The sequence below is a fragment of the Pyxicephalus adspersus genome, chromosome 6 (genome assembly GCF_032062135.1).
Source record: "Pyxicephalus adspersus chromosome 6, UCB_Pads_2.0, whole genome shotgun sequence".
Lineage (NCBI taxonomy): Eukaryota > Metazoa > Chordata > Amphibia > Anura > Pyxicephalidae > Pyxicephalus > Pyxicephalus adspersus.
In genome coordinates, this window is record NC_092863.1 from 89,158,899 (window position 1) to 89,184,900 (window position 26,002).

Sequence of the window (26,002 nt, forward strand, 5' to 3'; positions counted from 1 at the left end):
AGCTGTGTACAGTCCCTTTATGGCAATTAGAAAACTGTATTCTTTCTCCAGACAATTTGAATACAAAATAAGCCAGAACAAATGTTTAAAAAAAGACGGTCATTAATATTTGAAGAGTTTACTATTTCACTGCCTTGTCTTATGGCATTATTAGTGGCTGAAACACTCGGCTTAAAATGGCATTTTTATGGCTAAAATCGAAAGAGCCCCGAGCTGGAAAATGTTCATCAACGGAACAAGTATGGATCAGATTTTTGTTGCATTTTGGGAGCATGTACTCATACATTTATCTTTATTGCACTTTTCACCCATGTATTGATTGAGGTGTGTGCTAATATGATCCCCTGATTTTCTATCTATGGGCAACATATCTTCAACATTGAGAATCAGTCAAACGATGAACCCGTTTGTGTAAGACAGATTACCAATATGCCCAAAAAGTTATTGGGCGGTTCCTAACTCCATTAGGACCCTGGCCACTGTAACTGTAGGGTTTCTTTAACCACAAAACTTGAAGGAGCTGCTGATTTTTCCTTAATTGAATAACCCATAGCAATGCCAAATTGCTGAAAAAAAATCAAGCCAACCAGTTTCTGTTTTGATCCAAATATGATGACATGATAATTCAGTCATCCCTTAATTTATAAGATACAATGATGGGAAATTAGATTTTGTATTGTTACAACAAACAGACTTGGAAACTCAATCCAAAGATTTCAACAAAAGAATCATAAAGGGGTATAAAAAAAACTGTCAGGCGTGATTTTTACTTGCCACCATTTAGCAAATACAGAAATATTCTTTTGGATTGACTAATCCTTTTCAGGCTGGCAACAATTCCGGTTTGATTGAGAGGCTCATTAGATTGTTTTATTGGGTTAACTCTAAATCTTTTCTTAATTTCTAAATTTGAATTACCAAAAGCAATAAGAATGTCAAGTTGAAAGAACCCCCACCACACAGATGGGAACAGTTCTGTAGTATTTAAACATATTTTTGAGATCTCTCGATCAGTTCCGGTTTAATTGAATTTTGGAGCACAAATACATATGCTTATCCCTATAATTTGAGGAATCAATTGGCTAAAAATAGAATGATTGATTTGAAAGAAACAAAACTAAAGTATCAATCATGCATCAGTTGTTGAGTGTGTTAATACAATTGATTTTTGATCGATGATTGATGTTAATATCTCCTCCTGTATCTCCTATTTAATGTACAGCACCGCGTAATATCTTGGCACTATATAAATACTGTTTATTATTATTATTATTAATAATAATACTATTAATATCAAACAACTTCACTAAATTAAAAATAGATCAAACCAAAGTCAATCCATATATTGCTAGCTTTTCAGTAATTAACATGCACTCCAGCAATGGCTGCATGACACTTCTCAGGGTGGTTTTCCTGATGATAAAATCCAACCATGTCTCCATGATGTTTGCTCCAAAAGTTATGCTGTCTTTCATGTGACAATGTCAGAACCCAACGAGGAGACAGGGAAAGAGCATTGTCAGCCTGTATCAGGGAACACCTAAGGCCAGGTTTTTAAAATTGATTTTAATTATTATTTTAGTTAAAGCATCATGTAAAAATAATAAAAACAAGATTTTAACGTTTAGGAATAATATGAGATTTAAATGATGAGGTTTACATTTAATTTAAATTTGGATTTGAAAATTGGATATTAAACGTTTGCACATAATGTCTTCTCCACCAGTATGAAGCTACATCTCTGGTTCCCTCCCAGGGTATTTTTTTGCTGGTCCTGTACAAGACTGATCTTGTGCTACCCTGGAGGTGCAGACATGTAATCTGTTTGGTATTCCTCCCCAGCCTTCCTCCAGGTAGAACAGTAAACAGAGCTGAAGCCGCCAGACACCAGAGAGCTTTACAATGCGTTCAATTCAGCCTGTCTGGCCTCTTTCCTGTGCAGGAGGGGCAGGGAGCGTTACCTTGGCCCAGGCTAGGTTAAATTGTGCTAGAGTTTTCTACAGAAGAGAATTATGTCATGCTGAAAGGAGCAAGTGGGAAATTGGTTTACTTCTGCAGAACAACAGCATGGAAAAAAATTTAAGAAATTGTTTAAGGCTGAGAAAATACTTGTGTGCATGGGTAATAGTAATTGGTCACAACCAAGTGGACATTTTGGAAGACATTTTGTAGTTTTCCAAGCCACTTCATCAGTTCTTATGTACATGGTAAGCACAGAACATTTAAAAGCACATTCATTTCAAAGGATCCTGTTTATTAATGTGGGCTTAGCTAGGATCTGCCACATAACATACCAATATAATGATGACACCAGCCTACAAAAAAATGTATATGAAGGCTTATGCGCATGAGTTAACGTAAACCTATTGTATATACTTTTAGTTAAGTGCAGCATGCTATGAAATATCAAAGTATTACCTATGCTTGGATTGCAGTATTGCCCTTGATAATTAATACATTTTTATTAAACAGTATTTATATAGCTCCAACATATTACACAGTGCTGTACATTAACCACCTGGGCGTTACACTGATGTCTAGATTTCTGTACCAAAAGCGGTACACTGTTTTTCATGAATTTTTTTTTTTAAATTGTAGACCTGTAACTTACAGAAATATGTCCGAACAGGGTTCTAGTAGATATCATGAATATAAAAAATGTTTGAAACACACAATCATGTAAAAAAAAAAAAAAAAAAAAAAAAAAAAAAAAAAAAAAAAAAAAAAAAAAAAAAAAAATACTTTTAATAAAATAAATAAAAGACACAAAAATCAGCTTAAACAAGAATACATAAATAAATCAAAAATACGGAAAATGCAATAATTTGGTATACTATATAGTAATATATTTTTCTGCCTAGTGTCCAACAGTCCAACGTCACATACCTATAGACAAAACCACATAAATATATTTTGTATTTTTTTGTATTGGATAGGATACAGGACTTTGTATTGAATCCAATACAAAATATTTGAATTTCCCGCTACGACCCCCATCGATGGGCGCATGCACCGACATTATCAGGAATCGCAGAGGGACGCGTACGCGAACGCCGGGTATTTTAATTCTTTCCAAACTTCCATGCAAAAAGTGTTAATTTTTTTGCATGGAAATGTATTTTAGATTGTAGGCTCTAATTCACTGAATTACTCAATAATTACTTATAATTCACCGAATTACCGCATAACTCACCGAAATATGTCCAAAATGTTATAAATATAAAAATAACATTTTTTTTATAAAACATAAAAAAAAAAAACTTAAAAAAAAAATCTTTAAAAAAAAAAAGTGTATAATGTAATGTGCCTGTACAGTAGCTTATATAATATATATATAATACAATTATATATATATTATATAAGGATTTTCTTTGTATTGGACTCAATACAGCTTTTTTGTATTGAGTTCAATGCAAAGCAATTTGAATTTCCCGCCCCGCCTCCCGCCCGCAGCGACGCATGCAGCGACGTCACTGAGAAACCCCGGAGATCGTCACTGCACTCGCCGGATGAAGACAGAAGAGGACAGATATGTCCGGAGGAGCTGCGGGGAGAAGGTGAGTATTTTTTTTTAGAGACCGACGCTGGAACAGAACAGATCATCACAGCGGGGACCAGGTAAGTGATTAGATTTAACCACCCGACAAAGTTCGGGTTTATCGATTTTAGCAAAATTTTTAAACCCGAACCAAGGTCGGGTTTAACGGTCGGGTGATTAAATAGGGGTTGCAAATACAGACAGATACAAAAGATTACACAGAATGAGGAGAATACCTTGCCCAGAAGAGCTGCTTTTTGCCTTTATAGGGATGTTCTATAACAGGCATGGACAAACTACGGCCGGCGGGCTGTATACGGCCCAATAGAGATGTTTCTCCGGCCCCTTGGGTGGTCCACGGCTCTGGCCGGTACAAGCCCCCCCAATCTGAGCCTGCAGTGGGAGAGTGGGCGGGGTTATGCCATCATGACGTCACGTTCAGTGGCGTCACAATAGCATAACCCCGTCCAATCTCCCATCGGCCCGGCCACTCTGTCAAATTTTATTTCAGATTGTGGGCCAACGACCAAAAAAGTTTGCCCACCCCTGGTCTATAAACCATTATAATCCACGATCATCATCTACTTCTTGGACTGAGATGCTGGTTAAGACCTGGCACAATCATATTAACAATCCAAAGTAATGGGCGACTTCCATGGCATACCTGCCAATATATTTTTTGCTAATTGTGAGCTTTTTCAGACAGTGGTTAGGGTGCAACATTTTACAATGTTGTTTGCATAATAATAAAGCACTTTAGACTGCTGAATAGCAGGTAAGTGTACTAAGATACTTTTTGTATTGGTTTGTAAACTGCCTTGCCCATATGCATATTACTTTTGCTAGATGTAGACACTTGATTAGAGATCAAAGAGGGTTTTTTTATTGTATTGTAAGCATTTGTTTGGAATACACCCTTGCCGATTTGTAAAGTTACTGAAAAGTTTTCTATGGCTTGAAAAGTTTACAATGTACAACAGTACTGAGTGCACTCTGATCGTTATCCCTTGATTTGTGTTCATTGTGGATAGGATCTGTAAGGGTAATTGCTGTCAAAGTCTTCACTGGGGATTCTCCCCACCCCACACTTCCTGTTCAGGTGATACAAGGGGTATTACATTAAGACTCCTGGTGGCGGTCACTTACCCAGTTTCTATCAGCCCAACAGGTATTTTAGCCTTTATCCAACAAGGGTGAATAGATTTTTTTCAGGGGTACGTCCATCAGAAACTAAACATGCTTTTTTATATGTTTTCCCATATAGGGAGAACTGAGGCATCTAAGTGACCCTTTGTTTTCTGACTTCAACCTACTAAATGAGCACAGCTTTTTAGTGTTGCCAATACTAATAACTACAAAAAAGTAACAATTTCTTCTACTAGAGTCACTCATATGTATAATAAGAAGTTGTTGGCTTAGTTATCATGCCGATATATTGTCTAATGATTCCTAAACCACGGGCCTAGAACAAATAGTAAAAATAGATTGATTTACTAAAGGAATATAGGCTGTTTACTCAGCAAAGTGAGTTATCGCCTTACATTGGATTATTACCTAACTTGGTATATAAGGCAAAACTCTGTTGACATCAGCTACTGCATTACTTGCAAACAATAATCCTAGATTTTTCAGTTTTCCTTGTCCATGATTGGATAGCAATGTAAAATGAAATGGATGCAAAATGAATTTACTAAGCCAAGTGAAAATTACCTTGCAAGGGAATAATTACGTTTGCTAAATGATCATTTTATATTTCTTAATGGTAAATCAAACTCAACGCATTCTCAATGTTTTCTTGCACTGAATTTTAACATGACAGGTGCAAAGGGGGATAGCAAAGTTGTCTTACCTCTGCCGGCCAGCCAACCCGAACATCCCGTTAACCATTCCCCTTCAAGAAATGCACATAGACTTGTTTCTTGGATATAACTGGCCATAGCAGCCTTTTATTAACAAAAATATAAAACATTAATAACTTTATTTCTTTTTCAAAAATGCACAACAGCAAAGAACACCATATAACAAATACATTCCTGTTTTAAACATGTTTTTCTTGACGGTCCATGACAGTACCACTACATTCCTAAATGTCACCTGGATATTCCTGCACACAAAAAATAGGCCCCCCGCCGTTAATACACCGGCTCAGGGACAACCCGCAGGTATCCCTCCGAACCCACCGGGCCTCACTACCACCCAGTGTTCCAAACAACCCCACTATCATGGACCACCAAAGAACCGCCACCGCGCCTCAAGCCTGAGCCCTTAGACTTGAGCGCACCTCCACACCTGAAGACCACGCTGCAGGCCATCCTGCAGACCTAACATCCAAAGGTCCGTTCCCACCGCATTAAGATGTACCCCATCATCCCTCAAGAAAAGATGGGGCTCTCCCTCCAACTCCCAATGACGGACTGCCAAACCACCAAGTCTTGTGACAAATTTACTGACCGCCTTATTAATTTTAATGCGTGACTTATTCAAACGATCAACAGATCGTGCACGCCGCCATGTCATTCTTGCCACCATCTCTGACCATATAAGGACCGTGTCCGGCAACGCAGACCTTAAACGCAAAAAATCAAACTTGATATCCTTTAACAAATCCCGTAAAGGCCTGGATCCCACATCATTCCCCCCAGCATGAATTAGTAAAACATCCGGTGCACGATCCAACTGAACATAACGGTTGACCTCGGGAATCACACGGCTCCACTGCATGCCACGAACTCCAATCCAGCGGACTCTGGCCTCTCCCTGCTGAAAACCCATCTGCCGCCCATTGCGGCGCACCTCCGCCCGACGGGCACCCCAATAAACAAATGAATGCCCCAGAATCCAAATCAGGCATTCTCTATAATCTGTAATGGAAACAAAGGGAAACTATACCACCAAACCCTGCAAATTAAGTCCCCACTCCCAACCTTAGTCCCCGTGAGGACACCAAAAACAACCCTCAGACAATAAGCCCGCAGCCCCCTATGACATACTCACCTACAGCAACTGCGGCCGAACATACACCTTGAAACGATTGGACTCCCAACGCCCAATCCTTTTGATGGCCTCATCACTCAACCCCCACCGGGCCGCCTCAGTAGCGGCCCCAATGCGAAATGAATGTGAGGAATACTCCTCAGACGCCCGGCCTGTAGCCCGTACACACTTTTTAAACACTGCCCCAAACTGAAATCGTGTCAATGGTGACCCATCCCTATGTATAAGGAAAGAATCCTGCCCAGGGCCGCGCACCCGTAAATACTGGCGAACCGCCCTCACAGGGCAGGCCGCCGATCCTGGTAGCGCACCCAAAGTCAAACAGGCACCCCTCCCCCCTTGATCGGTCTTAGATTTCCGAATCCAAATCTGCACTTTTTTCTTTTGCATGCGCACATCACTCCGAAACAAGCCGCCAAATTGAGCTCTGCTTGGACTGACCACCTCCCCCACACGCAGCGCTGCAAAAAAGGTAACCGCAAACGCCACCTTAAACAAGGCCACCTCAAATGCATCCACACAGATAGCATCCAAACTGCTCAACACCTCCACCAGCATAGCAAAAGAAACCGGCCGTCTAGCATCCCTCTTTACCCCCCCTTTTCTATATCCTTTCAACGCCTGCCGAACCAAAAAATTCTTGGTATGATCCACCCCGCCCTCCAACTTAAATAGAAAGGCCAACGCAGACAACTTCTTCGCCATAACATTACCGGACACACCTGCCCTAAAATTGACCGCCAGAAACAACAACAACAATAACAAACCCTGTTGTACATCCAAAATCCCCCCTTCCCGTTGCACAAACTCAAACCATTCATGCCATGTGTGTACATACGCCCTCCACGTTCCGTCTGCCACTGACCGCTGAATCCCTCCAACCACCAGTGCTAAACAATCGTCCACAGATCCGACGGACAAGGGATGCCCAGACGATCGGCCCTTGGGACCAGCTCTCGGAACCGCACCCACTGGGAACGAGAAAGAGAATCAGCCACATCATTAGCCTTCCCAGGCACATGCACCGCCTTCAAATAAATGTTATGAAGCAAACACAGCAACACCAAATGACGCAACAACCTCACCACCGGGGGCGAGTTAGCGGTGTTGTTATTAATGACATCTACAACCCCCAAATTATCACAATGCAGACAAACCTTTTTATTACCCAACTCTTTTCCCCAAATTGCCAATGCCACCACCACTGGGAACAACTCCAACAGCACCAAATTTTTACACAACCCCGCCTTCACCCAAGAATCCGGCCACACCTCTGCACTCCAATGCCCAGCCCAATAAGCCCCATAACCCGAACCCCCTGCTGCATCCGTGAACAGGTCCAGGGCCACATTAGACACCCCCTCCGCCATCCACAACGTCCTTCCGTTGTAACAATCTAAAAACTGTAACCAAACGCGCAAATCCTCCCGCAATTCGCTGGTCAAACGTATGAAATGCCCAGGCAAACGCACCCCAGCTGTGGCAGCCGCTAACCGCCTGCTGAACACCCTCCCCATTGGCATGATGTTGCATGCGAAATTCAATTTGCCCAATAAAGATTGCAAATCACGCAAACGAATTTTTCGCAACCCATGCGCCCGGCGCACTGCCAACCGCAAGTCCCGCCGGACACTCCCTCGCCGGGCCTCCTTCACCCCACCAGGTCTTGGCGAGGAATCAGCCGCATGCTCCCGCTCCACGGTGCGAGCAGACCGGGATCTGGTAGGCAGACCCGGGGACACCTCTGCTCGGGGGTCCCGCCTCGGCCGAGGATTCCTCCCGGCCCGCCCACCACTCACAGGCGTCCGTCGCGAGGGGGGGCACGGAGGGTCCCTATTGGGGCTCCTAATTTGGCGCTGGACCCCACGGGCCAAACTGGGGCTGAGGCGCACCGGCGGTCGAGACTGCCGTGCCCGTCTAGAGCGCTGGGGACCTGCTTGGCCCTCCTGCTCTAGCCCCGGCCCAAAGGTGTGCATCTGGGCCTCCAGCCACTGCACACCACGAACAACCGCAGCCGCCCTGATGCGGTCAAGCAGAGCATCAACGGACGCCATAAGGTAAGCAATTTTTCCTTCTGCTATTTCAAATTTCTGACCTATGCCCTCCCACCTCCACTCTATATATACTACTGTCCTTTGACCCCACCTTTCTTTCACTCCACCCATCACACCACATCTCTTAACCAATCCCCATCCTTAACCCATTCCCTCCTAACAACTTTTTCCCCCCTCTCACTGTCATGAGGCCCTCCGCCTATTTTTTTTTTTTTTTTTTTAGCTCTGGGCCATCTTTCATGTTTGAGGCGCAAGGGCAGTCCCTGTACTTTTCCCAGAATTAAGGTGGCCTGGTATGCATCTTAAAGGCTTTTTTTTTGTTTGATTGGTTTGCAAAAAAAAAGTTTATATAGTTTGTTTTTTCATGACTGATGTGTATGTGTATATGGATAATTATTATTATGGTGTTAATTATCCACATTTTATTTTTCAGTGTTGGATGAATACAAACTTGTGATCATGGGAGATATGAAGACCCCGGACTTTGACGACCTTCTTGCAGCTTTTGATATCCCTGACATGGTGGATCCCAAGGCAGCTATTGAGTCTGGCCATGATGAACATGATCATATGAAGCAAAATGCCCAGGGGGACGATGATCCTCATATCCCTTCATCATCAGATGTCGGTGTCAGTGTTATAGTGAAAAACATAAGAACCATTGACTCTTCTGAGACCTCTGACAAAGACCATCATCACTCCACCGGTAATGGCTTGCACAATGGTTTTCTCACAGTTTCAAATCTTGAACGGTTTAACAAAGAGGGGTTGAAGTCTCTGAAGGACAAAGTCATTGCATCTGGAGCCATTCATAAAGAGACCGTCTTTAATCAGTTTAGTCCAATTTCCAGTGCTGAAGAATTTGATGATGATGAAAAAATTGAAGTGGATGATCCTCCTGATAGAGAAGGCTTGTGCCCAGGTTTTGGCTCCAGTATTTTAACTCAGCATCGCTATGAACGGGACAAAGCCGTTGAGCATTTAATAAAGTCTGGGACAGCTATCTCCAAAAACTTGGAAAAAAGAAAAGAAAGTAAAAAAGTCTTTGAGGTTGGTTCAGTATTTGACACCTTCAAAATTAAAAAGCTTGATGAGAAACTGGAAGAAAGTGCTCAGAAAATGTTAGAAAGCAAATTGGACCCAGAAAAAAATGAAGTAAATGGGGGAAATTTAGCACAACTAAAGCTAAAGTCTTCTGCAAAACTTTCCTCATGTATTGCTGCAATTGCTGCTCTTAGTGCAAAGAAGTCAGCATGTGACCCAAAGGATATACACGCCATTCCAGAGGAGTCATCTCAAGTGCCAAAAGAAATTGAAAATCCATTGGCCAACATAAAGCCTACTGAAACCCAACTGACAGTGCAAAATCTCATTGATGGTACAAAAAGGACCCCCGTAAAGCCATCGGACAGCCCAAGGAGCGTATCAAGTGAGAACAGCAGCAAAGGATCCCCATCATCTGGTGGCTCAACACCTGCGATACCAAAAGTAAGGATTAAGACCATCAAAACTTCCTCCGGGGAAATCAAAAGGACTGTCACAAGGGTGTTACCTGATTTTGAAGCTGAAGGTACAAAACAGGCATCGGATCAAACGTCACCACTTGTAGTCTCCTCTCTTTTGTCATCCCCAACATCGGCTGCTACTATTCTTTCTTCACCCACTAGAGCATCTTTGCAAACGACTGTTGCTACTAATGCAGTTGTGTCAACAGATGGCACACCAAAGCAGGTTACAATTAAACCAGTGGCCACAGCTTTCCTACCTGTATCTGCGGTGAAAACTGCAGGCTCGCAAGTGATAAATTTGAAGTTTGGTAACAATACTACAGTTAAAGCAACGGTTATATCTGCTGCATCTGTCCAAAGTGCAAGCAATGCTATTATCAAAGCGGCCAATGCTATCCAACAGCAAACTGTAGTGGTTCCAGCGTCCAGCCTTGCCAACGCAAAACTTGTGCCAAAGACGGTGCATTTTGCCAATCTTAACCTCTTGCCTCAAGGTTCCCAAGCCTCTTCAGAACTTCGCCAAGTGTTAACTAAACCCCAGCAGCAAATCAAACAAACTCTTGTACCCACCACTGCTGTGACTACACCCAAAAAGGTGTCCAGAGTCCAAGTGGTAGCTTCCTCCCAAAGTTCTGTTGTGGAGGCCTTCAACAAAGTACTGAGTAGTGTAAATCCTGTCCCTGTTTATGTTCCTAACCTTAGTCCCCCGAACAATGCCGGAATTACCCTGCCAGCCCGCGGATACAAGTGTTTAGAATGCGGAGACGCCTTTGCTCTGGAAAAGAGTCTTTTGCAACATTATGACCGCCGAAGTGTAAGAATTGAAGTAACCTGCAACCATTGCTCTAAAAATTTAGTTTTTTACAATAAATGCAGTCTTTTGTCTCATGCACGTAGTCATAAGGAGAAAGGAGTTGTGATGCAGTGTTCGCACCTGATTCTCAAGCCAGTGCCAGTAGATCAGATGATTCCATCAGTCCAGAATTCTGCTCCGGCTCCAACAACCCCAACTCCTCGACCGAGCCCAGTTGTTGCAACTGCCCATCCAGTATCGAAGGTACAGCCTGGGGCATTGGGGCCAGTGATATCTGCTCCGGCCAGTGCACCAATCACTCCAGCAATGCCTTTGGATGAAGATTCATCAAAGCTCTGCAGACATAGTCTGAAGTGTTTGGAATGCAATGAAGTATTTGCAGATGAAACCTCCTTGGCGACACACTACCAACAAGCAGCGGATGCAACTGGACAAGTATGGTACCCTGTATATCAATAGAATTTATTAGACATCTCCTGTATTGAATAATAATTTAGCTTCTAAATCATCAATCAGCATCTGTAGATTAAGGTTAGATAGTTTGGGATTATCCATAGGTTGCTCAAGGTGCTCCAGGAATGTGCAAAGGTGGAGTATCGATGGAGACCAAATTAGTTTCAGTTTCCTGCAATCTGATTACCTAAGATGGGCAATGGGGGAGCAAAAAATGGTTTATTTTACCAAGCAGCACTAGAAGATCTGTTTTGAGCATATTTTGAGCCATTCCACCACTGTTTACATCAGCTACATGCAAAGAATAGGGTTCTTATCTATAGGGAATAACTGGGCTATAAGGAAGCTTTTGACCATGCTGCAGGTAGTGTACACACATAAAAACAGCATTAGTCTGTGATTCACTGACCACCAAACAGTGTAGAGATGAGTGATTCTGACTTTCTTTGCTTACTTGCTGCAGACATGCTGCAAGTATTTCAAAAGAACTGACGGGACATAAGGCATAATGTATAAGACATAAGTATTTGCAGATGAAGGCCAGTGCTGCCATCCTCATGTTTGTTCCCTTATGATAAGAAACGAATAAAATCTTGATTTACTATTAATACAAACATCCTGTCCAAACGTAGTGTACGCATAATGTGCCAGTACAAAAAGTGAGGGGAATCCCCACGAGTTGCAAGATAAAACTTAAAGAGAAATCTCCACAATGGGACATATAAAACTAACGGACTAAAACATCTACTCTATCCAAAATTAAAACAATGGTAGCTGCATATACGCTTGAAGGATAGGGTGCTATGTAGTAGAATGATATTCTTGCTCATTATTTCTGCAAGCTCTGCACTTAGTGACTTTTATTGCTCATTATTGCCACAAGCTCTGCACTTAGTACCTTTTTATTTTTACATGTGATTTTAAAATCCCACAGGACAACTCTATTCCCAGTGTTTTTCATGTGAGATTCATGAAGGACTTTTAAAAGGCACACAGTGCAGTTTAGAGCAAGAATGAGCAAGCAGAGGGGGTAGCAAGGCACTGTATGCCATCTGCTGCCTAGAAGTGGAATTACAACTAATGTATTTATATTAGTTCTTGTATTGGTAATCCCAATGTGAGTCACTCATATGTAGAGATTTTCAGAAAATCTTTATATTGAAAGATTATGAAATCTATGACAAAGTTCACATGTATGTGATGAGGCACTACAAGAATATCACTCTTTGTCCTGCACCACACAGTCATGCTATTAACAAGCATCGTTAACGGCATGACTGTCAACCTGTACTGCAAATGTAAAAAAAATAAGAAAAAGGGTTAGAATCCCTTTTCATTTACTAAAAAAAATATTGGATGGACTTTTAGTTTATGATCCAAATCTGCAAATAAGTCAAATATTTATGTAAAGGGAAAACAGTTGCCCCATCTTACTTTGCTAGCAGTATCAGGTGACCATATCTTGTATGTGGGTTGGCTTGTCAGCCGTTGGCCTCTCCCTGGATAAGATCATAATGTTGAATATACAAACTTGTCAGAATTACTTTTTTCCTCCTATAAAAACCTGTCCAAGCCAGTTGGAAAAGTGCTCCAATTATTGATAGTTATGCATCTAATAAATTATTATTATTATTATTATTAATATTATTAGTACACAGGATTTATTTGGCGCCAACATATTGCGCAGTGCAGTACATTAATTAGGGGTTGCAAATAACAGCCTGATACAACCAGTGACACAGGAGGAGGGAAGAACCCTGCCCCAAAGAGCTTACAATCTAGGAGAATCTAATTGAATCAGATTCAATTATTTATTCATTTTTACAAAAAAGAAAACTTTGAAGCAACCTGGTCAGGCCAAAAGTCTTATCACTAGGTCTGTGCAATGGAAGAGGTGTTATACCTGCCTTCCCAATGGCTGAAGCCTCCAACCTTTGCATTGTTCCTGTGATTCTCAGATTTGTATCCCCATTGGGACCATACATACACAGTTTGGTTACCAGGATAGAAAGTGATGAGAAATAAAAATGGCAATAACAAAACTAACATGTGTTAAATGTAACATGGCGATGACCCCAGCCCCCCCCCCCCCCCCAAAAAAAAAATACAAAATACGTTTTTAGGCTTGTTCCCCGGGACTGTCCTCTGTGGTGTGCCAGGGATCGATAAAATGGTATGTTTGTTGTACTCCATCTCGGTTAGATGAACTCCTGTTCTGTGATGTCCATGCCAAGACAAGACTCAGCATGCCATGTGTGGTCACAATTTACCATTGTTTGGGTTTGTAGTGGTTTTTACACAAAGGAGAATATGGAGATTCTGGTGGGAACATCTCACCACTGAAGATATAAGAAGCCAGCATGTGAGCCAGCTTGCCAGAAACCACACAAAGCCGAAACTCATTTTGTGATGTGAAAGTTTCCTGAAGCTCTAAGAATTAAACAGCAAATTTTTGTATTTTTGTTGCAGAGGACGTGTAGTGTCTGTATGATGCTTCTTCCCAACCCATGCAGCTATGCCTGCCATCAGCGCATTCATCAGCACAAATCTCCATTCACATGTCCTGAGTGTGGTGCAATCTGCAGGTCGGCGCACTTCCAGACGCACGTCACCAAGAACTGTCTGCACTACACCCGCAGGATCGGCTTCCGGTAAGTTGGATCTGAATGCCAGAAAAATGATGACCTTCTATGGTCACTTAAAAAAAAGCACTAGATAATTTATATATTTTAGCTATGGGCCTTTTTATTTAGTAAAAGCTATTTACTATACAGAAGATATATATTGTTTTTTGGAGAAAGGCGTTTTTTTGGTGCCATTGGTGGCATTGGCTGTATTGTACTCCCAACAGTTATAATGGTGCTACAGTAAGATTTGTAAGACGCTGACCATTTTTTAAGATCAGACCAAATACATTTCTTTTAAAATGATTCAAATCATTAATCAAACCATAGCAATACAGGTAGTCCCCCAGTAAGGACATCCGACATACAGATGACTCGTAGATACGAACGGGGCTTCCCTGCTCGTTCATGTGCAGGGCAGAGGCTTGATGGGGGAGGGAGCGGTTTGCATATCAAAGCACAGCTTGCTCCAGAAGTTAATGAATATATAGGCTCCATAAAGTTTTGTTTTTTTGCTTTGTGATTAACAGTGAGGATTTTATACAGTAACTGACACCATGCTGCTTAATAATATGTTGAGACAAACATCTGTCCTAATTGTCTATATTAAATTAATGTACCTGTTTCAACTTACATACAAATTTAACTTAAGAACAAACCTACAGTCCCTATCTCTTTTGTTGCCTGGGGACTATCTGTAATGGTAAACTTATTCGATTGGTGGTCTTAAAAATTAGCAAATTTTTAGTTCTTCGATCCACTGGAATATGTATCTTATTCCACTCTATTACTGTACTCAGTTAAAGAACTGGGCCCCAGCTGGGAATGTATTGTGTGCGGGCCGAACACTGGATTCTTGTGTCTGAGCAGCCAGTTGATGGCATTTTCTGCACAGATCTATCCTTCTGCTCTGGCTCAGTGTTAGTGGGAGTTTAGGAAAGTAGTTGGAGATGATTAATAATCAAGGAAGAGCTAATATATATATATATATATATATATATATATATATATATATATAAACTATATGCAGGTCTTGAGGGTGGGGAGGGCGATGTTCAATAAAACTACCCCAATGAATAGGAAGATGATCTCCATTTGTGCTAACGTCCTATTGTGTCTTGTGTTTTCATAGGTGTATGCACTGCAATGTGGTCTACTCCGAAATTGCAGCATTAAAATGTCATATCCAAGGATCCCATTGTGAAGTCTTCTACAAGTGTCCAATATGTCCAATGGCATTTAAATCTGCACCCAGCACCCATTCTCATGCGTATACCCAGCACCCTGGGGTGAAGATTGGGGAACCTAAGTATGTACAATTTTTTCATATAAGATAAAGTTATTCATATAGACATATATATAATATTAGAAAACATTAGATTGCAATTGCATCATTTTTTAAGCACCTATGGTAAAGAAGGTATTATCAAGGTCATTGAGTATTTCAGAAGAATAGTGTAGAAGTATGGCCTGTAGAACTTTCCTAGATCACCCAGGTTCTCCCATAATAGTCTATCTTCTCCATTCTTGCAGAGCTTTAAAAAATCCAGCTCATTATATTGGTTCACACATTGCAATGTCCTTCATTCTGAATGGCATCCCAGCGCACTGAGCCAGCACAACTCAACATGTGCATTGCAACACACCACAACACATGGTAATACACTTCCATTTATTGTAGTGTGTTGCACCAATGTGCCATTTGATTGAATGGGTTGCCCTGCCACTAAATACTTCAAGGCATTCCATAATGCATGTTGGTGCCATTCCTTTGCAACTGGAACTTGTGCGTCACCTAGTCATTACAGTCTCTACTAGAGAGTGCATTAACCCATTGTATTCACCTGAATATTTTTAGTTTTTTTAGCCCTAATTATCCAAAAGAATGGCATTATATGACACAAATTTACAGTCTCTACCTACATTCCTGCACTCTTTTTTTCTCCAGCCGGGGATTCCACGGATGCTACAGGAAGGATAAAGCTTATACATCTTTAATTGTTCTTTATAAAAGATGCACAACTTAGACTAAGTGGAGCTCAAATTGTAATTGACATTTTGCACATTAAGGAAATACATCATTCTGCTTTTAGCGGAGGTAGAAAATTAGTATTGATTATAATGTGTTATTTCTATAAACACACTTTTATCACTTTAAACACCTGTTAAAATGTATTTGTTTTATTTGTGAATAAGACATGTTATCTACTGGTTGCTGTAAAAAAAATGATCCCAAAAAAAGTGTTCCTTTACTTTATTCACAATGCTAATACAATTCACAAATATATTAACCTCAAACTTTTTCTTCATATTTCACCTGTGAGTATATATATATATATATAATATATATTATATAATATATATATTATAAACTCAAATTATTGGTACACGTTTTGAACATATACGGTATATACAATTTCATAACACAATGGTTGTGTTTTACCATTCCTTTTCACAGTATAAGTCAGACAACTCACTGCAAACAATGTACTCCCCTATTTCATCAATCACTGATAGCTCCTATTGGTGGTGAGTCTAAAAATCTCTACATTTTTTACAGTAACAAAAATGTAAAAAAAAAATAGCAAAAGTCCTTTCAAAACTACCATAAGGCAAACACTACAATACTAATTCATAAAATCTAGGTACTGAAAGCACTTTATACTTTTCCCCATAGTTTTATCAAACACATGGTCCATGGGTTGATCATTATGATCTATATCAAAAGAAATTCTATTACTCACATGCTTGTTTCATTCTCTGGAATGAAGATCTTCCCAAATGTACTTCTGCCAATGGGGTGGCTTTGCTTGCTTATTCTAATGACCCTGATCTTAGCTACCCTTGCTTGGTTGTTTTTGCATGCCAATATGCATGGGTGGCACACAGAGGTTCTTGCAGGAGACTCTGTGTGGGCATGTGTGTGCTATGTCAGGACAATGCAAGGGATTTGAAAAAAATTAAGGAAAAAGTATGAAAGTTTTATTTTGTTAAGGGAAAATTTAAATAATGTTGCTGACGTTATGATACCAATTCAAACAGCACATCTTTGGGCAGTGGATGTGGCCTTGGCAGAAGCGTTGTCATACAGTTGAGCCATCATTTCAGCAAAATCATACTGTGAATGCTTTGTGTAAAAAAATAGACATTCATATGCTTTTTTAGTCAACTACAAAGATCAGCCAAGCAAAGGTGGAAAAACATGTTATTACTGGCATATTTGTAAATATAAAATAAGCACGTTTTGATTTGGCTTATTTGAGTTACTATTGGGAACAGATGGTCCAGTTCTACTGTCGTCACTGAATCTTCACCTAAGTCCTAGGAGAAGATAAGACTGAGCCTTTGTGTCGGGCTGAGAAAGATGCTTGCTTGTCTTTGGCTCAGAATTAAAGGTGGGCAGAAAGAGCTACGAGCAGAAAATTTGTTTTCAGTATGTGAAATTAACTCATTGTAAATAACCTTTTATAGTTTTACTAGTCCTTAATGGCCTAGTGTGATTTTACATTAGATGCTCTTATCCTTTCATGCAAACCTTTGTTTTCATAGCAAAGGAAGCGGTTCTTTTTTTTTCTCCTTTGCATTGACACATAGTACATCTTTGCTTTCCCATCACCCCATACAGAGAATACATTCAATACCTCTCAGTAGAACAAATTAGGTGATTTACTCTACTTCCTCTCATTTAGTAGCTTTGATGATGGGGTCAGAAAAAGTTAGTGTTGTAAAAGCTCTGAGCAAACTTACGCAGGATTTATTGCTCACATAGACCAAATAATCCAACTGGTTGGCACAAGTCTCTAATAACTGGTCTGTCTTTTCCAGAATAATCTACAAGTGTTCAATGTGTGACACTGTCTTCACCATGCAACCTCTGCTCTATCGGCACTTTGACCAACACCTCGAAAACCAGAAAGTATCTGTGTTCAAGTGTCCAGACTGCTCTCTTCTGTATGCACAGAAGCAGCTAATGATGGACCACATCAAGGTAATAAGAGTCCTCTTCATGATGAGTATGGTCAAATTGGTTATCCTTCTTTACTCACAACCGCCTTAGAACAGGGACAGTCACAGCAAAATTTTCCTCAGGATATCTTTTTAGTCCTTTATGATGACGTATGACAGGATGAGACTCCAAGCAACTATAAGGAATCAAGTATTCATCCTTGGGGCCAATTTGGACCCCCGGTGAGTTGCAGTGGTCTTTCGAAGGCTTAACCATGGACCCAATATCTCCTATTCAGGTAAAAACAGGTCACTTGAATAGGAGAGGTTGGGACCCTTTTTTGCACACATCACAGCTACAGCTGTGGCAGATTGTGGCATGGTTGGCAAAAGTGTAATGCCGAATGTGCCCTGAAGATCTGTGTTGCAGCTGCATGCACAACTGGTTGCTCTGTAGTTTGTGTTTGCTGTACACCCAGGAGCTGTCAGAATTTTGACGCTGCGGGTCTATAAGGACCCTTAATCTCCAAGAAAATTTGTCACTGTGCTGAAAATGACTTCTGAAGGTTTATTTATTATTGTCCATGATCCTCTGTTGTCATATTGGACAGGGCTTTAAGTAACATTGGCCAGTCCCTTTATTCTGTGCAGTTAAACCAGAGGTATATATGTGAAATGTATGTGAATAATAATTCTTGTTGATTAGCATGTTACTTGTTGGGCTACTGGTTGCATTTTATGATCCTAGTCATGGAGTTACTTTAAAAAGCCGTTAGGATAGCTGCCACAGCCACTGGTACCATCCAAAGCTGTAATCTTCCCCCAGCCACTGGTACCATCCAGAGCTGTACACTTCCCATCCCGAAATCATTGCTAATTTCAAGTGCTGGACAAATGAGGTTTGCACTAGAACTAGCATGACTTCGGTAGTAGCTGTGACAGGTAGTATATGTCATAGCTGGATCCCTTTTGGAGGATTTAGAAATCTTGCTGTGCCCTTTGTTTCTTTTTAAATAAATATTCCTTTTAGAGAAATTACATATTGACACATCCAGTTACTGTAACTTCCTTCTTCTTTCTGCTTTCTGATCAGCTAGTAAGTAAGCCGTGTCTAATCATGGCTACTCCAACCCCTGATCAGTTCATGAAGAGCCAAGGAAAAAAATGGCAACATGAAAAGCACAATCAGGCTAAAAATAAATCTAAACATTTTATTACAAATATTTTGCAATGTGAATAAATTGCTAGTGGTGTGCCTTCACACCACAAATATATTTGGGTTTACAACTTCTTTAGGAAACAATAATCTATATTATCCAACAATTCTTTATTTTTCTCTACAGTCTATGCATGGGACACTTAAAAGTATTGATGGCCCTCCAAAGGTGAGCACCAACTTACCTCTGAGCACCAAACCCACTACCCAAAATTCCACCAGCCCCAAGGAGGACACAAAACCTGTTAATGGTACTGAGAAGGCAGAGAAGAACACTTCGTCCACTGAGAAGAAGACTAGTAGCCAGCTGATAAACAAACTCCCAAATCCAGGCTGGACCTGCTGGGAATGTGACAAGAACTTCAACCAGAGGGAGCTGTACATTGCACATATGAAGAAGGAACATGGAAAGGTAATACTTCATTTACACTGCATTCTACATATTTATACCAGTGCCTAATTCTATGCCACGGAATATTGATAGGCTCTTAACCAATAACATACCAGCTGTCGGAAGCTCCTATAAATCAAGGCTTTCTTAATAAGTGCCCCCATAAATATATATATATATATATATATATATCTATATATATATATAGTTAACCATGTAAAATACCTGTACAGTACAACATTTTTTGAATTTCCCACCGATCCTCCCACCGGCACAGATGCCACCAGGAAACCCCACAAATCTCAGGTCTCTGCAGTTCTGGAGCTGGAAGAAGACAGACGTGTCCCCAGGACCTGCGGGGACCAGCAAGACGCTGGGGGACAGCGACGGAGCAAGGTAAGTGGATTTTTTTCAGGTTAAAGCGACCCCGAGTGTGACTCGGGATTACCGCTTTTTGCCTAAAATCCACCCCGAGTCACACTCGGGATTACCGCTAGGGGAGTTAATGTAATTTTATAACTTCACGGCATGATTACACAGGATTTCCAACACTTTTCAGGGGGCCAATACACTCCCTCTTCACCACGGTTCCAAATGTTATAAATTAGAAAATCACACACACATACACATCAGGCTTTGGAGATTTTTCCTCCTGCTGCCTGTCATGTTTTTAAGACCGGGACTGAAAAACAAAAAGTTGCTAGGAGAGACATACAAAGTCTCTTTTTGCAAACTATTCCTCACCTCCTGGATGATTCTTGTTTTTGCTTGCACTGCATGACGCATGCACCATGCACTGTATAGCCTAGCTGTATACAGAGCACAGAGACCAAAAAACCCAGACACTGAAGACAACGGGCCTGATTTATTAAAACTCTCCAAGACTGGACATGATACACTTTCATCAGTGAAGCTGGGTTATCCAGCAAACCTGGAATGGATCTGGTACAGGATACATAGCACATAGCAAATGATTTTAAAGAAATCCATTCCATGTTTGCTGGATCACCCAGCTTCACTGTTGAAAATGTATCCTCTCGAGCTTTGGAGAGCTTTAATAAATCAGGGCCAATGCATCTCCTGCACACACCCAGGAGTAATATCATTATTGGCCCCGAATGGCAGAATAGAATCACCATGGACCCAGAAGGGTGGGACAAACATAGAGGCTTTAAGGGATCCAAGGTAATAGGTTCCTGGACTTGTTATGCCTGCAGGTGCTTACAAACAGATACATGTAAACTGTAATCGGCAAGTATGCTGTGCTCACCCTCAGCAACAATATTTAAATTATGCTTATTCCACAATCCAGGTGTGCTAAGCTTGTTGCATCATACCCAAAAATGCTATAATACTGCCAACGGTGCATAACAATGTTATGTAATGTTTTTTCTTCTCAATAAATGTACAAACATGTCTAAAATTCTGTTTTCACCTTGTCATTATGGTGTACCGAGTGTAGGTTAATGAGAAAAAAAATAGATGTGAAATAATTGTAGCATCAGGCTGCAACAGAACACAATGGAAAAAAAGGAAGGGGGCTGAATACTTTCTGAAAGCATTGTATGTAAAGGGTTCAGGGTCTGCAATGACACCAGGTGGTCATAAAGAGAACTACACCCATCAAACTTTTTAATCAGTACTGGCCTTTTCCTGTTATCACTTTAATTAGGAAGAGTTCCATGTGACAGTTACATAAGATAAACACACAAACAGCAGCCTCGAAAGGCTGCTGAAATATATTTCTTAACATGACATTTGCCATCTTCAAACTACAAAGCCCCAAGCATATCACTTTCATTAATATTTAAGAAGGAATAGAAAATTGCATATTTTCATTGCTGCAATGCCCTCCCCAGCACACAATCCTCCAGTTACCATTCTCATTTGTGTCATTCTGCATATTAGGTATGAGCCTGAAAAGGCTTGGAGGTCTTTCCTGATTTAAAGGTATTTTGTGTAAGGTTTATTCAAGTAGCTCCGGTTTTCAGGGCTTGGTGACACTTGCCAAACCATGGAAGAGAAATTCCTGAATGAGGTTTTCTTAAAAATTTATTTCAGGAATATCGGTCTCCTGGTTTCTTGCTGCAGTGCACCCTTGTGATTGCAGACATCCCAACACCTTTTCATTTTGAACAATCCCAATTGTAATACAATGTCTATTCTTCTTTTGTAGTTCTGCAAGCCAAGAGCCACCAATCTGACCACATTGGGCCTGATTTTTTAAAGCTCTCCAAGAGTGGAGATGATAGACTATCATAGATATATCGGGGTGATCCAGCAAACCTAGAATGGATCTGGTGCAGGATTGAAAACATGAGCCAATTAATAGCAAATGCTTTTAAGAAATCCATTCTAGGTTTGTTGGATCGCCCAGGATCTCCCATGGTAGTCTATCTTCTCCATCTTTAATAAACCAGGCCCATTGTGTCAAAAACAACTTGGAAACATTACAGATGCTGGGCATCACAGCATTACAGCATCAGATGATTTACCCACGGTGACATAAAACTTCACATAGAACTTAACATCTGCGGCACTAAAGTGCTTGTTAATGTTTTATAAAATACCTCTTCGCTGCCTGGAAGCAGAGCAGATTTTTCCTTTTCTGGAATAAGAGAGAGGTGACACCAGGGATCACCAGCAGCAACAATGTACGTCCTGTACCAAAACCCCTCCAAACGTCTGTTCTACACACAGACATCAATCGAGGCCAGACCGCTGGAAATAAAAGCATGGCTTCTTTATGTAGTTCCTCTGTAAGATACAGGGACACGGTTGGATTCTCAGAGGGTGCTAGGTTTTTCGAGAGACTGTAAAGAATCTGCAGAGAAGAAAGTGAACTATGACCTTCATCTTATTGGTCCAGCTGGGAGAAAATATAATGAGATGCAGCCAGGTAGAAGTTAAAGATCCGAGACGAAAGCTTTGTTATAGGAGTCCCAGAAGGTTATAACAATGAGAGGAGATTCTTTTCAGAAGAAAAGAGGGAGCATACTGAACAGTTCAGAATTTAGTGTACTTTCATGTATTTTATTGTCTCCAAAGATGAATAAGCCCACTTTCTATGAGTATTCACTTAGAGAGTTTGATATTTAGTATAACCTTGCCTGCATTTTCACAAAGCTTTGCAGATTTTATTTGTTATTATAAAGTCAACTTTACAGCGGAACACTAGTCACAGAACCCACCTGTTATCCAACTGATGTACAAGCACAATCCTGCCAATCATGCCAAAGTGTGATGGGGCATTGCAATAGTAGTATCCCCAAGGGAGGGGTATGGGTGAGTAGGTTGCAAGGTTGCAGAAAGCAAAATTAAAAATAAAATAACTTTTTAGCTTTTTGAAACTTTATTTGCTTAGGATGATTCTTTAGTAAAAATTTTTTCATAGGTTTTTGAAGTTTCACTTCTCATTTTTGCCTGGCTATTAATTATAAATACATTAAAATAGAGATGTCACTGGAACAAGAATAAAAAGGAAGTCTTCTATGAGTAGTACTCGTGGCTGTGACTACTAAAAGGATTTCTCTTACATTGGAAAAAATGTCCCCTTGATTCTTGTTGTCACACTTACCTCTTCCTCGCTAAAAAGCAGGCGCCTCTCTCCTTCACATGCGGGCAGTTCTGACTCTAGGCGTGCCAGCTCTTTCAAGTTTCATTAGTTTTTCCCATCCCGCAACCCAATTAGGAAATAGACTCTTAATTATCCCTAGCTATTTAGCTGGCTCAGACACAGCACTCAGCATTCGTGCAATGTGTCTCCACTAGTGCCGAGCCCCCTAGTTCTGCTGAGCAGTTCCTGTACACCTGTTGCACCTATGTTGCCCCTTGTTGCCCAGTCTGGTGTTTCCCCGGCTGTTCCCTTGTGCTGTTCCACTGTTCTTCCCTGTCGATATTCCTGTGTCACCTGTGTTCCCCTGTGTCCGCAGTGGCCCCTGTGTCACTGATGCCTATTTCGTGGATCCCTGGTATTTGACTCCTGGCTTTCTGACCTCTCTTGCTTGGTGCCTGCCTTGACTGCGACCTTCCTTAACCATTTTGCTGCTTAGTGATTTGGTACTGTGTATCTTCCTGCCCACCCCCGTGTGCCCAAGACTGCAACCTGGCAGTAACCAGCAGCGCAACATTCTCACCACTAGAGGCTCTGGAGAAGCCAGGGCTCACAACATTTCTGTACAATATATAGTGCCCCCTAGTGACCCTTTCTCCCCAAGTCTTCTTAATTAGACACAGATAGGAAAAGGGTTTTCACCTTCCCTTATTTTGTACAAAATGTAAAAAACTAAATCAAAGATTTAGATATACTTTGAGAAATCCCACCTGTATGCATTGCAAGTAGGCAAACATTATTTGTTGCAAATTTGTACCTGCTTCTGTTAATTATTTACATACTATGTAAATAGCTAAAAATCCACACTTGTCGTTCAGGTTCAACCAAAACACAAAAGTAAATTAAAACACTTTTTATCATCTTTAATCCACAGCTGATCCAAAGGATTAAAACCCTTATGAAGCATGGTCCAATTTGGTCTAGTAGGAAAAAAAATATTTCCTAATCCCAAAGGCAACTAGATACTCCATGGGTCTATATTCTAAACTGTTATTTCTTATAAATGTTACTGGCCAGTTACATTTTACACATCTAAAAGCAAATTCGGCCCATATTGATGGAATCTACTAGCCCTGTGGTAGCCCATTTTTACAACTTCAAAGAATCCATTTTGTATAAAGATTTTTTCCCCACTGTTGAACTCAACAGGAAGGGTGACATTTTGTGGTTGTTAGTGCTCGTTAGGGCTTGAAATGAATGTTTTGTATATTTTAAGTGTTCTTTTTTTCTTAAACTTTTGGAGGTCTAAATACAAAGGAAATAATACGTTTGAAAAAACACATAAAAACAATCAAATACAGATATATTTTAGATACCCTTTTATGTTCCTATTTGACCTTCTCACTCAGTATCTAAATATGCGTTTTGTTTCCATATCATCCCATCCCATTATTATCCCATTATTTTATTATTTAATAAGGGGACATTAAATGGAAATAAATCTCTTTCAATGGATTCTTTGTATGAACTGAGGACACTGATGACTACAGCCAATGTTTTCTCTTCCCCGATGGTACTAAAATAAACCTTATTTAAAAAACTTAAGTCAAAACTTAAGTCTTTCAGTTTATCACAGTTCGCAACAAAACAAGTGCATAAAAACAAAAATACATCAGCAAGTTTTACTCCTGCCAGAGAGAGTTTCCTTTTGCTTATCCTGGGTAGCTATATTGCATACTTTTTTAATTGAAGAGTAATTTCCCTGAAACTTCATGGAATGCAAGATATGCATTGTGATGCAAAATTAAGTTTAATGAAATTTCAGGCTGAGAAATTGCATTATTGAATGTCAGTGTGCTCTCTAATTATCATGTGATGTTTTGTCCTACAAGCAGGTTTTAAGGTCTTGGGTTCTTTAGTATAATATATTGCTGGCCCATAAAAGAATGCATTTTTAATTTGCTGTTTGTATACAGCTTTAAAACGTTGCTTATGCAAAACTGTTTTGTAATGGGAAAGTTTAGGTATGTATTATTCTTTTAGCTTGTTCTTTGCTTCATCAATATTGATAAAAAGCAAAGACCCATTAAACAGAACATATATATATATATATATATATATATATATATATATTTTATATAGCAATGCCAATATTTCTGTATTTTTCTTTCCAGCACATGAAGAAGCATCCGTGTCGGCAGTGTGACAAGTCCTTCAGTTCATCACACAGTTTGTGCCGGCACAACCGTATCAAACACAAAGGCATCCGCAAGGTTTACACCTGCCCGTGAGTGTTTCTTTTTGCCTCCTGAATGACTCATAATTCAATCTGTAACATGAAGGGGCCTTAATCCTTTTAGGATATTACATGTACATATGATCTCTTCTGCTCCCTTTTATTTGCAAAAGGAAAAAGTGAAATGCTGACATTTAAGATACATACTGGCTGTATTTTTATAGGTCTACAGCAACTGACTTTTTTCACCCAAGACTCTGTATGCAGTATGGAGAACATGTTTTGAATCTGGGTGAAAAGTATTATAAATACGTTTACTATAGCAATAAAAATTTCTATAGACAAATAAATAATTGTGCATCTTTTAAGAAATACTTTGCTCCACCCACACTTGCACCGTAAGCTTCCATTACGGCCTTTTAATGTGCTGGAAGGTCATCAATGTCCAATGTCAAAGCTCTGAACATGTAAGGTAGTAGAACCAAGCTTGAGTTTTCAGGGAAAGGTTTGCATATAAATTCAGCTGCTTGTCTCTGGATCTATTGATCATTTTGACACATGATTTTAAGGTATCCAGTGTGTTTTAGATTTACCATATTTATTAACATTTTTTGTTTAAAGAAAGCAGATTAACATTGACATTGATTTATGAGGTACACAGTAGCAAAAAAAAAAA

The 26,002-nt window shown here is 40.2% G+C and overlaps 1 protein-coding gene across 1 annotated transcript in view; it reads left to right on the forward strand.

The window, feature by feature from the left end:
• Positions 1 to 26,002, forward strand: part of ZNF532 (zinc finger protein 532) — a 48,455-nt gene that overhangs the window by 10,868 nt on the left and 11,585 nt on the right. The window contains exons 3-8 of the mRNA XM_072416542.1: positions 9,020 to 11,343; positions 13,831 to 14,012; positions 15,118 to 15,294; positions 17,811 to 17,973; positions 19,274 to 19,558; positions 25,265 to 25,377. Of these exons, the coding sequence (XP_072272643.1) occupies positions 9,046 to 11,343; positions 13,831 to 14,012; positions 15,118 to 15,294; positions 17,811 to 17,973; positions 19,274 to 19,558; positions 25,265 to 25,377 (3,218 nt within the window). The 5' untranslated portion in view covers positions 9,020 to 9,045. The remainder of the gene's footprint in view (positions 1 to 9,019; positions 11,344 to 13,830; positions 14,013 to 15,117; positions 15,295 to 17,810; positions 17,974 to 19,273; positions 19,559 to 25,264; positions 25,378 to 26,002) is intronic.